General features: G+C 32.4%; 2 protein-coding genes across 2 annotated transcripts; both read left to right on the forward strand.

Moving 5' to 3' along the window:
• Window positions 1-4,571: 4,571 nt before the first annotated feature.
• On the forward strand, window positions 4,572-12,100 carry LOC123699596 (L-threonine ammonia-lyase-like). Its single transcript, XM_045646584.1, has 9 exons — window positions 4,572-4,661; window positions 5,093-5,206; window positions 7,456-7,526; window positions 8,240-8,527; window positions 8,828-8,990; window positions 9,284-9,439; window positions 9,909-10,045; window positions 11,271-11,496; window positions 11,759-12,100. The coding sequence occupies exons 1-9, from the start codon at window positions 4,638-4,640 to the stop codon at window positions 11,906-11,908; spliced, it is 1,329 nt and encodes a 442-aa protein (XP_045502540.1). The 5' UTR covers window positions 4,572-4,637; the 3' UTR covers window positions 11,909-12,100.
• Window positions 12,101-12,733: 633 nt separating this feature from the next.
• LOC123699595 (L-threonine dehydratase catabolic TdcB-like) lies at window positions 12,734-17,083 on the forward strand. The gene is made up of 9 exons (XM_045646583.1): window positions 12,734-12,853; window positions 13,448-13,561; window positions 13,639-13,709; window positions 13,798-14,085; window positions 14,216-14,378; window positions 14,554-14,709; window positions 14,784-14,920; window positions 16,486-16,711; window positions 16,832-17,083. The coding sequence occupies exons 1-9, from the start codon at window positions 12,845-12,847 to the stop codon at window positions 17,003-17,005; spliced, it is 1,338 nt and encodes a 445-aa protein (XP_045502539.1). The 5' UTR covers window positions 12,734-12,844; the 3' UTR covers window positions 17,006-17,083.
• The last annotated feature ends 93 nt before the right edge of the window (window positions 17,084-17,176 follow it).

Here is a 17,176-nt window from a genome sequence, read left to right on the forward strand (position 1 = left end):
TGTATTGTACACTGAAGGTAAATGGTACTGTAGGTACTTTAGTTCGGCGTCGTCGTCGGCTTGATATAAATTACATTCTTGATTTCATTGACACGCGCTATGATTTGCGCGCGGAATTTCTTGTGTTGTGAATTTATTTTTGTATGCTATGCATTTTAATTGATTCAAATTGCAATGTTTCTCTAGTATGCATTTGAGACTATATTGTAAATTGTAATAATTGATCGTGGGTATAGTAATTAATTATTCTAATAACGCAATTAGTAATATATGTATTTTCGGTGGGATTCAAAACAAAAAATTGGCCCGTGATTTTTATGAAATTTCACCACATTGCAAATCACATCAATCATAGTTCATACACATGTATGACGAAAGTGATTAGTATTGTGGCTAACATTGACTCATCAGTTCTTCACTGAAACCAGTGATAAATCAGTACCTATATCATATTGTGTTTGAATATTTTTAAACAATGATATAAGTATACAATTATTATAAATCGGTAAACTATCAAAGTAATCACAAACTTGCAAACATTGGTAAAATGTCCAGTAGTTTATGAGCCTATTCATTACAATCAAACAAACAAACAAAGTTTTCCTCTTTATAATATTAGTGTAGACAAACACTATGAATACGATCACGAATGCAAATTCGGGGATTTTCTAATTATTGCTAAATAATAATTGAATTCGTTTTGAAATACTCTATAATTTTTAGTGTATAAATATTAAATAGACATTTATAATGTGGTGCTCATTTTTTTTGTACTGCTAACGCTATTGTAGGTACCTATTTTCGTTGTTTTATTTCAAGTGAACACGGCCATACAATTTTGTCACGAGCCGCCTATGATTGTAGGTACTTTTGTTAGGCTCCTTCGTCGTCCGCGTCGCGTCGGCTCGAAAGTTCTTGATTTCATTGTCACGCGCTATGATTTGCGCGCGGATTTTCTTGTGTTGTGAATTTATTTTTGTATTATTATTATTTTTTATTTTTTTTTTATTTTATTGATTCAAATAAAATATTTCACTAGTATGCATTTGAGACTATATTGTATTATGTATAATTTATCGTAGGTATAGTTATTCTTATAACGCAGTTATATTTTCGGTGGGACAATTTGACCCGTGATTTTTCTGAAATATCACCACGTTGCAAATCACATCAATCATACACACGTATGACGAAAGTATAGTGGCTAACATTGACTCATCAGTTCATCACTGAAACCAGTGATAAATCAGTATATCATATTTTATTGTGTTTGAATATTTTTTAAACAACGATATATACAATATTATTATAAATCGGTAAACTACCAAAGTACTTCCGAATTTTCAGACAGACAAACAAGTAGTTTGAACACGCAGTTTTCTTATACTAGTAGCAAAAATCAAAACCATAATATTATGTTTACCTACTATATTTTACTAAAAGTCGAGTGCGTCGAAATCGTAAATAATAATATAATGTTTTTCACCTTCCTGGTTATTTTCCCATAGTAAATAGTGTTTTAGGTTTGTTGTTGTAGGTAGGAATAATAATAATTATTCTTACTTGTTGGTTATGAAATGTATATTGAAATAATTTACTTTTACAAATCATTAGTGATATTAGTTTTGAGTGAAAATGCTTGGATCAGCATAATATTATATGGTACTTCAAATACATGTTTTGATAAAAAAACAATAGTGTAATAAAATAAAACTGCGTTTTATTGTAATCAATGTTGACAGTTTTAAATTCCAAAATTATTGATCAATAAAATAGTTTACACCAACAAATATAACTTTTATTTTTATAACCATCGTTCATACCTAATATAAACCGTAGCAGGTGGCGTTTTGAAGTTCTGTCTACTCATACAGAAAAATGGAAAACTTGTTTTTTTTTGTAAACAATTTATTACTCATTATTGTTGTTTGGCTGTGTGTTTGGCAACTCGAAGCGTGGTCGTCCGTCGTAGGTACTTTTGTTCGGCGTCGCGTCGTCGCTCGTCCGCGTCGGCTTGATATAAAACATTCTTGATTTCATTGACACGCGCTATGATTTGCGCGCGGAATTTCTTGTGTTGTGAATTTATTTTTGTATGCTATGCATTTTAATTGAATCAAATTGCAATATTTCTCTAGTATGCATTTGAGACTATATTGTAATAATTGATCGTGGGTAGGTATAGTAATTAATTATTCTAATAACGCAATTATATTTTCGGTGGGATTCAAAACAAAAAATTGGCCCGTGATTTTTATGAAATTTCACCACATTGCAAATTAATTATTATACAATTACAATTACAATTATTATAAATCGGTAAACTATCAAAGTAATCACAAACTTGCAAAATATGCTTTTCCGAATTTTCAGACAGACACACAATTTTATTAGTTTGTTTTAGCAAAGTAGGTACCTATACCTATACGCTTACGTCGCGCGTCGCGTCGCGTCGTCGAAAACGGTGCGCCCAGAAACAAACATACCTACCTAATTCAGTTACAATCCTTTTTTTGTTCCGTAATATATTGTATTCTAATACGATTTTTTTTATTCGTCGGCCAGTTCTACTAGGTATAAAAAGATAAAATTGAAATATAATTATTGTAGCGACAGCCATATGTTACTATGTTTTCGTAAATATGTTTTTCACCTTCCTGGTTATTTTCACATAATCTTATATATATATATAAATGAATCGCAAAATGTGTTGGTAAGCGCATAACTCGAGAACGGCTGAACCGATTTCGATAATTCTTTTTTTATTATATTCCTTGAAGTACGAGGATGGTTCTTATGTAGAGAAAACGTAAACATGTACCACGGGCGAAGCCGGGGCGGACCGCTAGTCTAATATAAAAATGAATCGCAAAATGTGTTGGTAAGCGCATAACTCGAGAACGGCTGAACCGATTTCGATAATTCTTTTTTTATTATATTCCTTGAAGTACGAGGATGGTTCTTACTTCTTATGGAGAGAAAACGTAAACATGTACCACGGGCGAAGCCGGGGCGGACCGCTAGTAAATAATAAAATAATAAATAGTGTATTAGATTTGTTATTGTATCTTGTATACCTACGAATAATTATTCTTACGTCTTGTTGGGAAATGTTCAAATACCTACCTATTGAAATAATTTGCTGTTACAAATCATTAGTGTTATTAGGTAGTTTTGAGTGAATAGGCATGGATCAGAAATTCAGAATATAATATGCTACTAACTACTCAAATACATACACGCCAAACTTGTTTTACATTCACGCCATCTAGAGTTCAATCTTTATCATTTTTGTATACGTCTGTGTGTGTAAACGACCCTGTATGCAATGACAGATGTTAAAACGCATGGTTTTACCGAATTGGGTGGATTTTAAGGCAATGATATGACATATTTAAATAAAATATAATATTCAGTAATCGCCATGACTATTCCTACGACCTTAATCTTTTCCAATTACGCAAAAACTCAAATAAACTAGAAATGTAGAATTCAGCGCCATCTAGCGGGACATTGGCTGGGAACAGATCGTAGCAATCACCTTAATCCTAAAAGCTAAGAAGAGTGTATAATTTTAACAATTTACCTAATAATTTGTTTTCCGTTTTATATGGGACGTGTGGCCACAAGAACTATTAGAATATTATTATAAACCAGCTTTCCGCCCGCGGCTTAGCCGCTTAGCCCGCGTTTTCAAATAAAAACTCACATAGTTCCTGTTCCCTTGGGATTTCCGGGATTCAAATGTGTTAATCCAGTTACCCTCTATGTGTGTGTTAAATTTCATTGTAATCGGTTCAGTAGTATATTTTGATACACATACACATACATCCATCCTCATAAACGTTCGCATTTATAGAATGAAATAATTATTAGTAGATAGGATAGGACAGTGGTCGTAGCTGTACAGTGTACGCACTTATTTCTATATCTATGTAGGTATAGGTACGCAATGCTCATAAACACTGTAGTAAGCAAGCTTCACAGTAAGCTTGTTAATGAATATCAGTGCAGTTAGCAGTAGTGTGTACTCCTTTCCTTTATTTAAATTACAGAAAATAAAATAAATAAATCACTTTCTATAGGAATAATAATTAGTTATCATTTATGCCTAGGTTGAGATTCAATTTTTCAATACAAGTTAAATTTCATAACAGGCAAAGGATTCGGTATAGGTGCATACTTTAGTTTTAAAACTTATATCATACGACTGTGCGAGGCTATGTAAATTGCTAATTGGATTATTATATACGCCCCAATATCGATTTATTAATGGTCTACAATACAAGCTAATCGCCACGACTTTCCAGTGGTTGTAAAGTTCTAAGGCAGCAAAAGCTTTTTTTAGTTATTTTGAAAAAAATAAGAACTCACATCCACAATACATGTACACATATTTTCAATTTCTGTTCATGAGGAATCTTCAGTAGGACGAACTCATTTTTGTTATACCTATGGTTATAATGGATAAAAAAATTCCTACGGTATAATTTATACTTTGTACACTTTTACGACGTAAAAGGAATCTTGTGAATAGTGTAAACCATTCATTCGCCTCGTGAAAAGCTAAGTGACCGGTCACAAGATAAAGTTTCAAAATAATTAGGTTGTGAAATATTTTTTTTTTATTTAAAACAATGGAACGATATGATAATGGCCCAGTAAGATATTCATATAATTTTATTTGTGTTTATTTGTATACCTAATACAATTATTGCAAGTGTGTATATATAATATTATTTTCTCATCATATTATCATCATATTAATGAAGATAAATTATTACATTCTTTACAGAACCAACTATCAAGTTAACAATATTTTAATAATTATTATTATAGATACCTACATGCATTGACTTTAGCCCTATTAATTAGCTTTCTGTTCATATAACGTTATAATACTAATATTAACCTATGATGTCGGTACATGTTATCTTAATGTGTCTTATGGTTCTCAACCTTTGATCTTTGTTATAATTTTAATAAGCTAATACAAGCGTTATAAACTGCGACTTGTCGCACCATAAAGATGAGGCCTTCGTGAACGCATACACGTTCTACCATAAAAATAAATTTTAAAATGGTTTTCCAGACCATTGAATATGATCCAATGTGCGATAGTGAGAATCCTCAAAAAATATCATTTGAGGATGTTTCAGCTGCCGCCTTCAGGATTCAGAGTGGGATTATAAAAACGCCATGCGTGGTAAGTTAATTAATTTGTATAAGCTAAGGTTTATTATGGTTTTATTATGCATTTGTAGAATGTAATTTTTACATATTTCTACATTAACCTGTTCATAGTTGTAGCGGCGAGGATCCAATTGATAGGTAAATCCAATTCATTTCTGTGCAAAAAATGATTGATGATTAAAGACGACTATTGAAAGTTTTTAACAGTTAATTTTCAGTAAGGTTTTTGAAGTTATACTTATTTTGGCGCGATGGAGAAAAATGATGAGAGTGAATTTTTACGATGCGCGCGCACACGGACACCTAAATTTAACAGCATGAAGTCAGTTCTAGGTGGTATGAATATTGATAACTATGTTCAAGTTGTAAGGTAAAGGCTCCTAATACGGCGGTAGTCAAAATCGCTTCCTAATACGGTGGTATTTCTATTTTCGAGTTTTATTCCTGTTTTATTAATTTTAAGTACACCAAAACGTAAACTATTTATTCCAAATTTATTACTCCATGACTTAACTAACGTTTGCAAGTATAGCACATAGACAACACAACAAGATCAATCAATCTGTGTAACGGCATCGACATGAGAGGTGTTTCCATACAAACGCGAAACAACAAAAGTAAGTACACTAATATATTTTATAAACTAAGTTTTTCGTATTAATAAGCCGTTCAAGTTTGTATATGTATTGTTTATTGCATTTTCCTACTATTACACTCACTATTTAAATAGCTTGTTTCATATTTGTAAGTCATTTTCTACCCAAAAAATAAGAAATAAAATACCGCCGTAATACGGTACAAATTTTATAGATTAATCCTAATACGGTGGCATAACTCCGAAATAGGAAAACTACTGGGCATGTTTAATTGTTTATAACTTTCATTTTATTTACTTATTGAATTAATTCCAAGATTAGTTGAAATAATTATTAATCTGATAAATTAGAAACCATATTCTGCGGTATGTGTTCTTAATTGGAAATCCAGTTAAATATGAAAACGGTTGAGTACAAAATGTTTGTTTCTTAGAAGGGGTAAAAATAGGAAGGTGTATTTTAAAGTATCATAAATTATTTATTTTGTATAACTGTTGATTTGAGTTTTACACATCTGAGCCAAAAAACTGTTATCATTTGATTAAGCATTTACATTCTCTTGTTTATCGAATTTTTGATGGGTCAGAATTAGGATTATTAAAAACACGAGTAGTTTTCCTATTACGGTGGTAGATATTTCCAGGTAACTCTGTATTAGGTTATATGATCTCCTATTACGGCCCTAATATAATAGAACTTAAAATTACCAGATTTAGGGTTGCGTAAATAAATAAGAAGTTTTGTGTCTTTTTTTGTGGATTCTTATTTGATATGCGTGTTTTTTTTTTTCGATAAAACTAAAAGCATAAATGAAACACATTAAAAATGAATCAACGTAATCAAACCAATGGTCAATGAATAAAAAACTTACAATTTACTTTACTAACACATTCCTATACTATTTATTTTTTACAAATATTATTTGTACGGAACTTCAATGAATATAATTTCTGACCCTCCGTATTAGGAGCCGCCTACCGCAGTATTAGGCTCTGACCAAAATTATACCTCCGTATTAGGGAAAATCGACCTGACTATTTAAATATTTTTTTAAAATAAGAAATATCATGAAAATAAACATAGACTCAACAGCAATACAAAATTTAAGTTCTACTTTTAACGATAAAGTGGTTTAGCACCTTTACAAAGACTTACAAATGCTTATTTTTGATACTTACTTTCAAATGTTGCGAAATACCTCCGTATTAGGTGCTTTTACCTTATATTCTAGTATTTTTTCCACAATTTTTAAAGTGAAACTTTTATTACATCGTCTCAAACTTTTTGGTCTGTGTAGCGCATGTCGCGTGTATCGCGCGGCAGCCGACTGACACGCGACATGCGCTACACAAAGCAGTGTTCGGACGCGTTCGAACAGTTTCACTTTTACCGTGGTTTCATAAAACCACACAACATTTTTTCCATACGCCAAAGAAGTATAACTTCTAACGCGTGTACCTACATACACACACTCTTTTTTTAAAGTTATTATGTTAGTTATTTTGATCATAGTGATCGATTTCAAAATAAGTATAATTTTTTTGGACAAACCTTTTCGTCTTCTTCTTGAGTAGTAACTAAGTAACTAGGTAGTTGGTAAACTAATATTGCTTTGAAGTTTGAACCTAACGCTTTTCTTTAAAAAAAACTGTTTTCTTTATTATAGAAATCCCACATGTCGAGTATTTATGGTATGGAAATTTATCTGAAAAATGATTTCCTGCAGCATACCGGAAGGTAGAGATTATATTATGCTTATAAGTACTTCACTTTAAATTTAAAAAAAGCTTTTTGCTCTTTGTAAAAATACCAATAGTCTAAGTCTAAGATCCAACCGCAGGATCAGTGCATTCATAGATTTTTGATAAAACCAAAATTTTATGTATATTTACAACTAGCTGAGCCGCGCGGTTTCACCCGCGTGGCTCTGCTCCTGTTGATCTTAGCGTGATAATACTCGTGCCTATAATATTATCTACTCGTGGATAATGTAGCTTTCGAATGGTGAGGGAATTTTTAAAATCGGTCCAGTAGTTTATGAGCCTATTCATTACAATCAAACAAACAAAGTTTTCTTCTTTATATAATATTAGTGTAAATGAAAGAATTTTTAAAATCGGTCCAGTAGTTTATGAGCCTATTCATTACAATCAAACAAACAAACAAAGTTTTCCTCTTTATAATATTAGTGTAGATTAGGAGAATATATTTAAATCAACCAGGTTGCCAGTCGCACTGATCCGCACTGATCGCACGCACTGATCCTGCGGTGGGATCTAGTAAGTACTACAAGTTATTTTCAAAATAAAGGCTACATTTGATATTTTAAATTTATTAATAATTTTTAACAAAAATTCTACAAAAGAAAAAATAACCTATTCATCAAAATGATCAATACAGTACCTACCACTGTACAAGTATACGTATTTCTCAAGTATTTTCCTTTGTAGTTTCAAAGAGCGTGGCGCCCGTAATGCATTACTACTGCTTTCCCCTGAAGCAAAAGCTCGAGGGGTGATCTCGGCCTCATTAGGCAACCACTCCCAAGGGCTGAGTTATCACGCACAACAGCTCAATGTTCCCACCACTGTGGTAATGCCAAACGTAGCTCCAATCATGAAGATCGAGAACTGCCGCTCGTATGGCGCGAATGTCATAGTTCACGGTCATGACATGAAGGAAGCAAAATACCACGCTATGTCGCTTGCTAAAGAGAAAGGCCTCACTTATATCAACGGGTAATTACAATTTATGAATAATGGATGGCTTTTACACTTCCTATTAGTGATATAATGCAGCTTAATGCTACTAGAGCGTTGTACCACAGACTAGTTGTGGCTTTGGTGTAGCAAAAATACATCATATCTACTAAATAATTATAACATTTATAACCAATAATACGATTTGAACAAATCGCTTAAAATGTTGCATCTTGCAGCCTATTTACAGTCGATCGGCGATGATAAGGCGTCTTAAAACTCATAATTTTAAGGAAATAATGTTGCATCATCCAGTTATAACTAAATGGTCGTTTGTAGGTACGACCATCCCCACATAATGGCTGGTCAAGGAACAGTGGGTCTTGAAATATTAGAGCAACTTCCAGACGTGGATGCCGTATTGGTCCCGGTGGGAGGGGGAGGCCTCTTGGCCGGCGTCGCCACTGCAATAAAACATCTGAAACCACACGTCCTTATTTATGTAACTAACTAACTACCTATATATTTTTTTTAATTTATCAAAAAAAAATAGAATAGCTTAAAAACCTATTGAATCGAAAATTTATGGATACTTACTTTATTAATAACTAGATTGGTTTATTAGACTTTGAGATGAAACTTGATGTTAATTTTTGAATTACTAACGAATACGATACGCGATACCTAAAATATATCGCCCATGTTGAAAATACTATTTGAATAGGTTTTTGAAATTTTGTGAAAAATGTGTTCATGTTTAAAGTAAATTCATTGTTCAAAAAAACCAATTTGCAGGGAGTAGAAACAGAGAAATGTCCAAGTATGGAGACAGCTATGAGGAACAAGGAACCCACAAGCGTGCAGATATGGTCGACTCTAGCAGACGGTCTCGCCGTACCCACTGTCGGCTATAACGCCTTTTTCACCGTCAAAAATCTTATTGATAAAATGGTAATAACAGTTATTTTTCAAATCTTTTGTCTGCTTTATTTTTGATCGTAAAGAAAGTGGCTAACCGCTGCAAAGCTATAAAATCTTTAATGTTTTCTTTATCTTATATACTTACTTATCTATGTTTATTAGTAAATAAATAGGTATTTTACTTACACGTACACTTGATAGCAAGTGCTTTGCGTGCTCATAGCGGAACTATCAGCTTACTATCAGAATTGTTTTGACATGGTGAACAGCTACAGCTGTTTTATCAATTTATGTTTTCCTCATTTCACAATCACCAATGCTGTCTTCTCAATCAATGTCTTTATAAATATATGTTCAAAAATCTTAATTCAGATGTTATAATTTAGATCTTCATAATATTAAATACTTATTTCCCAAATTTGCAAGTAATTTAGCTCAATATTCATGTCTACGTTCTAAATATATTAAAAAATCCTTTGTTTTTTTTTCTCAACTTCAGATTACAGTGAATGAAGACTGGCTGGCTCGCGCCATTTTACGTCTAGTGGAACAGGAAAAATATGTCGTAGAAGGTGGCGGCGCTGTATGCGTTGCTGCTATCATGGCGGGCTTCGTACCCGAACTTGCTAATAAGAAGTAAGAGATTCTATTCTACTTTATTTTACAAAACAGCGAAAAAAGACACTCGTAAAATATTAACTTTGCTACAAATATTCGTTAAAAGGTCCAAAAAAATGCACTTTAAGTCTAACTCATAATTATTAGTAATCGCTCGAATATTTATTATTATTTATCTTTATCTTTAATATATATAAATCTCGTGTCGCAATGTTTGTCCTCAATGGACTCCTAAACCACTTAACCGATTATAATAAAATTCGCACACCATGTGCAGTTCGATCCAACTTGAGAGATAGGATAGTTTAAATCTCAAACCGTTTTAGAGAAAGCGGGCGAAGCCGCGGGCGGTAAGCTAGTATATGTGTAAAGATTAATACATTAGGGTTAAATAACGTAAGTTTTACCTACCTACTACTACTTAATTACACGTAAGATGTCGAGTACCTAACTAACTATTTACCAACTATATTTACTAATTTAGAAGACGGAGACGACGTGCCCGCTGCATTAATACTAGAAACTATATATTGTATTTGTGCAGTGGACCTAACAATATTCCTAAAAGCTTTTCCTAAGTTAAACAATTAATTATCAAAGCCATTAGGTCAATTAGTATCATGTAAAGTAATGATTATTGTATTATTTTGGATGATAATAATATCAGGGGGGTACCGTGACCCCCCGGATTGAAATTTAAAATATTATCGTTTTATTAGTCATAACATAATTGATATGAATAAATTGAAGCATCGCATGGTGACGTAATTTTAATAAAATAATTATATTACGAAATACTTAGATATTTTATGATTATAATAATTATTATCATCATTGATATAAGTATTCGGAATACCAGCTTCCGAAACAATATTGCATTTAAATGTATGGCCATACGCCCGCTTCCTTTTCGTCACTCTTCCTAATGGGACCATGGTTAAAGGATCCATTCCTTTTTCCCTTCGTCAACCCTATCCTTATCAAATGAAACAGATCCCAAGTTAAAAGTAGGCAACGAATTCACATAGGTCAAACGGTCTACCTCTGCAAAGCGCGATGGTGATCGCTTACCACCAGCGTAGTGCGGCGTAGCACCACTTCGATAGCCCGATCTAACATAACAAAAATATTCTTGTATGTATATCTTTTACTTATTACTTTTGCAGTAAAGCTACAAAATTTATCTTATCTAAAAGTGTTGTATCTAATGTTTTACCTACTTATTAACCGGTAATATTTCCAGAGTGGTCTGCATATTATCAGGGGGCAACATCGACACAACTATCTTAGGCCGATGTTTGGAGCGCGGTCTGGCGGCTGAGCAGCGTTTGGTGAAGTTCAAGGTGACGGTGAGCGACCGGCCCGGAGGTATTGCGGAACTGTGCAAGCTGCTCGCATCTTTGGGAGTCTCCATCAAGGACATCATGCAGGAACGCGCTTGGGTGTATGGAGATATATTTAGTGTTCGAGTAAGTCACATTGGAAATTGTCAAACCTTACTTTTTCCCTTTTTCCCTACAATATATTTTGCTGTTGCGAAACTGGTTTCAATTGACTAAGGGTTCTGAATATTATGTGATGTTTTCTTGGGTAACACACAGATTAACACATTGCGACCACAAGCGAGCCAGTTTCACTCTATGTTAATTTCAAGCATAAGCAAACTTTTTAAGGCGGAAAGACTGCTAGCAATTCTTTTTATGCATTGCCAATAAATAATAATAATTTCAGGTAAAAGTGGTGTGTGAAACAAGAGGCCCTGAACACATGGCAGAGCTACGAAACGTGATCATGAACACTTATAAAGAATGGTATTTTGCGCGGGAATGGGACGAGCGACGTAGGCCCAGTACAGACTCATTAGATGACGTATCACATTAAATTTTAACCAACTTTAAAAAATAAAAATAAAATTGATTTAGAATCTTGTGTAGAATATGTATAACATTATCTAAAAGTATTTTAAAGATAAAAAAAGAGTGTGTGTACTTATGTACACGCGTTAGAAGTTATACTTCTTTGGCGTATGGAAAAAAATACTAGAATATACACCTTGAACATAGTTATCAATTTTCATACCACCTAGAACTAACTTCATGCTATTAAATTTAGGTGTCGGTTTGCGCGCGCATCGTAAAAATTCACTCTCATCATTTTTCTCCCTCGCGGCAAAAGAAGTATAACTTCAAAAATGTGATTTTTAATGAAGTTTTTAATAAATAGATTTACTTTGGATTTATTGTTTATTTACTTAGTTACTAGTTAACTTATTTACCTTAGGTACTCCTTTTAATCTATACACATCTCCTATACATAAACATCAAGTAGCTTTGCAGTATATAAATAGTACACTTTTCAGTTCTAATATTTACTTAGGTGGTTTCTTCTAAATTACCTTTGAATATTATTTGATATTTCCAAAACTTCGATGTATCTTTCACTTCTGTATAGGTAGGTACTCAAGTAGTCTCCGTTTACCTACATTTTAATACAAAATAGAGTTTTTATATACTTGTAAAAAATAAAATTTAATGGAATCTAAAAAAACGAAAGCAACGAAAGTTAAAACCGTGTTAAGACCTCAAATACAAATATTCATAAAACAAATTTTACAAAAAATATACTCAAAAGAAATGTCATTGTACTGACACTTTATATTTCATCAGATTTCATCTATCAAGTCAATTTTCCGGTACCTAACTTATTATTTTATTTTATTTTATTTTATATTATGATAAATCATGATCAAAATTATTCGTTAGTAATCTTATATTCTGATGAAGTCTTAATCAATAAAATTATTTTTCAACATACAGAATGCAGGATGTAAGTAATGTCGTAATTTTAAACAATGTCTATTCTCAAAATTATGCTAAAACTTAACTGGGTTCCACTAAAAATATACAGTCCATATAAATGTATGTATATGGTTTAGTATCGGTTAAATAATTTTTGCCAACATTTTTTATAAAAAAATATCGTAAAAACGGGTGTGTTTAACTATGTAATGTATATTTGAAGAAGAATAGATTGATTGATATCTAGACACCTTGATTATAGATATGTAATAAAATAATTTGCACGCTGCACTGTTAAATAACGGCTAAACATGCTGTAATATTATATTGTAAGTTATAACACCCTAAAATACCATGTTTAAATGCAAATAAAGGATTTATTTATTTATAAAAAAATATTACTATGTAATACATACCTAAAATGGGAAATCTGCATTTAAACACAAAAATTGAGAATACTTCATAACGTGAAACAACTTCATAGTGTCCTTTACAATTTAATAAAACATGAACGATTGAACGACCTAATAAGCAGAGATTTGTAGTACTCTAGTAGTACCTAGGTAGTATTTTACTTATTATGTAAATAAACTTACTTCGTTATACGTTCTATTTTATTCAGGATATAGAATTTGATGAATTTTGCGATCCCAATAACCCACGAAAAATTAAATATGACGATATTCTTGCTGCCGCGAAGAGAATTAGCGGGGATACCGTCAAAACTTCATCGTCGGTAATTCATGTTTCTTTTTTTTATTTATCATTCATTTATTAATCATGAATTAATTTCATAATAACACTATTTCTCAGAAAGCACACATGTCTGAAAAACTTGGAATGGAGATCTTTTTAAAGCAAGAATTCATGCAATATACGGGATGGTAACTATATTGATAACATGATGTGAATTGTTAAATCATTGTTAAAACAGTAGGTACACACTAACGAATAATTCATCATCATTATCAGTTTCAAGGAGCGCGGCGTCAGAAATGCATTGACTCTACTTTCTGATGAACAAAAAAAGTTAGGAGTAATATCCGCTTCAACTGGAAATCATGGACTTTCTATGAGTTATCATTCAACACTAATGGGGATACCATGTATAATAGTGATGCCGATACAAGCTCCCATTACAAAAATATCGAAATGTGAACAATTTGGAGCTAAATTAATGTTACATGGCAATAATATAGGAGAAGCCAAAAAATTTGCAATGGGCGTAGCCAAAGAAAAGAAAATGAGATATATAAATGGGTAGGTACCATTTTATATATTTAAGTTTTGATAGAATAAATTTCTTAAAAGACCGTAAAATAAATTGAAAAGCCCAGATTAGAGGAACAAAGGCGCATTTAAAAGTTTATAAAACAAGAAATAATTGCAGTTACGATCATCCCAATGTCATCGAAGGTCAAGGGACAATAGGCATTGAAATAATTGAACAAATACATGGAGTTGATGCAGTCCTTGTACCTGTGGGCGGCGGTAGCTTGGTCACTGGTATTGCTGTAGCCGTTAAACATCTTAAACCCGATACTGAAGTATACGTTAGTACAATACCACTTCATTTAGTGATTGCTACTAATTTACTATGACAAACGACTGAAAATAAATGAATCCTACTACATTACTAATAGTATGAATACAATCAAAAAAGATGAAGAACAAATGATTATCTTACAAATTAAAGTAAGATTGCAATAATCAAAATTTATATTACAGGGTGTTCAAACAGAAAAAACGTGTAGTATGGTAGAGTCGTTTAAAAAAAATGAACGAGTTGCCATAACAATAGATTCTACCATCGCTGATGGATTGGCCGTTAATATGGTCGGCGTTAATGCCTATTATAATCTAAAAGGACTTCTTGATAAAATGGTAAAAACCATTATTATAAATAGTCATGTTTTAATTTTTTGTTACGTTCAATGTAACCAATGTTTTTTGTTTAGGTTATAGTAAAAGAAGATTGGGTAGCGCGTGCAATAATGCACATAGTCGAAGAAGAAAGATTTGTTGTCGAAGGTGCAGCAGCGGTACCAGTAGCTGCTATCATGGCTGGCCTATTTCCTAATCTTAAAGGGAAAAAGTAAATTAATTACTTTATTGAGTTCATTAAAATAAATCTATAATCTTGAGCAAATTCAAATTACTTAAGTTAAAAATAAAGTTAGAACGTCAAGGAATTATGCTAACATAGTTTGTTGTTAGAAATGAAAGATCGCTTCATACACTGAAATTTCACATCTTACTGTTAAATGAAAAATAACACTAAATTAAGATTTCTTTACAGTTTTATAGAAATCTTTTAATTTTCACGCAAGTATACTGGAAGCCGATTTATTAAATGAAATCTATAGACTATTTGAACTGCTAGTCTTGCCCCACTAAACGGGGTAAGACTAACACTGTTTTTATTCTTTGATTTATAACATACTTACTTTCTTAACTTCTGTCGAAAAAACCGTTACATTACAGTTGTCACTTAGACTACACTGTTTTGTGTTACAGAATAAGGTTTAGTTTTCCACTTATTCAGTTTTTTCTTTATTTGGGGGAAGACTAACATATGACGAAAATTAGGGGTGTAGAACCTTTTTTTCTTTATTTGGGGGAAGACTAACATATGACTACATTCAGTGTAGAACCCGGGAAATACTGTAATAAAATTATCAAAAAAAGTCAGAATATTTAAATATCAGACAGAACATAAGTTTACCTCATTAAAAGATTAGATAATAATGAAATAAAATCAACGTTTTATTACGTCTTTGAATATATTTAAAAAAATCAATTAAGTACTTAAACTTACACAAAGAAATTAAAGAATAATTAAGTAAATAATTTTTAAAAACATTCATTAAAAACTTAGAAGTTTTTTCTTCCAATATAATAAATATTTATGAGGTTATTTTTTTAATTAATTGTATATATGCAGAGAGAGCAATATTAGCAACCATCCAAACGTCAAACCAATTTGTCATCTCATCATCAGCCTGTATCAGTCCACTTATGGACATAGGCCTAAATAAGTACCTGTACCTACCATAGATAAAAGTGTTTACAACATCTGACTTGGGGCAAGACTGCCATATGTTAGTCTAGCCCCAGGTCGAATGATAGTCTTACCCCACCTCGCGATTTAGAGGTTATGTATTTGTTTTGATCAATTTCTTTTTAAATAAATTGGTTTTACGTGGGACCAATATCATTACTTAAAAGCTAGTGTTATTGCAATTATATTCACGTATGTAACGTTCCAAATTCACCACTTTTTCCCTCGAAAATTTTATTGTAATCACTACACGCTGACCTCGTGTTTTGCCTCCTCAAATGTCAACTTAGAAATATCTCATTTTCACATTTTTTACGTTAAGTAGCGACATCTGTGTTTTGACCCGAGAACTTCTTGAGCATTTCCTACTATACCAGCATAACAAACTAGAGAAAGAAGCTGTGCTTATCGAGTTAATACACTGTGATAGTCTTCCCCCTATGATTGTCTTACCCCACCTTACCTATCACCTATCTCAGCAACTATAAATTTTTATTTTTTACGCCTCGAAAATTCTAATACTCTATCTGATGGACATGAGCTTCTTAACTTAGAAGAAATAATGAGACTATTAATAACTAAATGCGTCCAATTTACAGAGTTTGCTGTGTAATAAGTGGTGGGAATATTGACACAACAATTCTAGCACGTGCCCTGGAACGAGGAATGGCTGCGGAAGGTCGTTTGATGAAATTCAAAGTGACTGTGACTGATCGCCCCGGTGGTATGGCAGAACTATGCGGTCTGCTGTCTGCCGTTGGTGTAACACTTCGAGACTGTATACCAGAACGAGCTTGGGTGAAATCGGATATATTTAGTTGCGAGGTAATTTACTTGTACAGGTTAAATCCATATTGTGATTATTGCTATTTATAAACAAAATTTTGCTCAACTAGGAATCTTAAATTATTTCGAAATACTGACCGTTAACGTTTTCCTTTACAGTTAAAAATTATAGCCGAAACAAGAGGCTGGGATCACACAAAAGAGTTGATAGAACAAGTCAAGAAACACTATAAAGATTACTACTTCCCAGAAATGGCTGATAAACAAGATAAAGCACCAGGAGCCAGACGTGGTCCCTGCTTAGCTCCAAATCCTGTTTGCATGCAAAAATAAACAATACAACAACATTTATAGCGATGCTCGGGAAATACTTTTTAATAAATTATTGTAATGTTACTGGCTGTGTGAATAAAATTTTTAGTTTCATATTATTTTATTTTATAATTAGCTGTATAGCTCCACCAGAGGAGATATTTCCTAATTTACTAATAAGTACGTGTATTT

Source organism: Colias croceus, chromosome 18, assembly GCF_905220415.1.
Source record: "Colias croceus chromosome 18, ilColCroc2.1".
In the NCBI taxonomy this organism is placed as follows: Eukaryota; Metazoa; Arthropoda; class Insecta; order Lepidoptera; family Pieridae; genus Colias; species Colias croceus.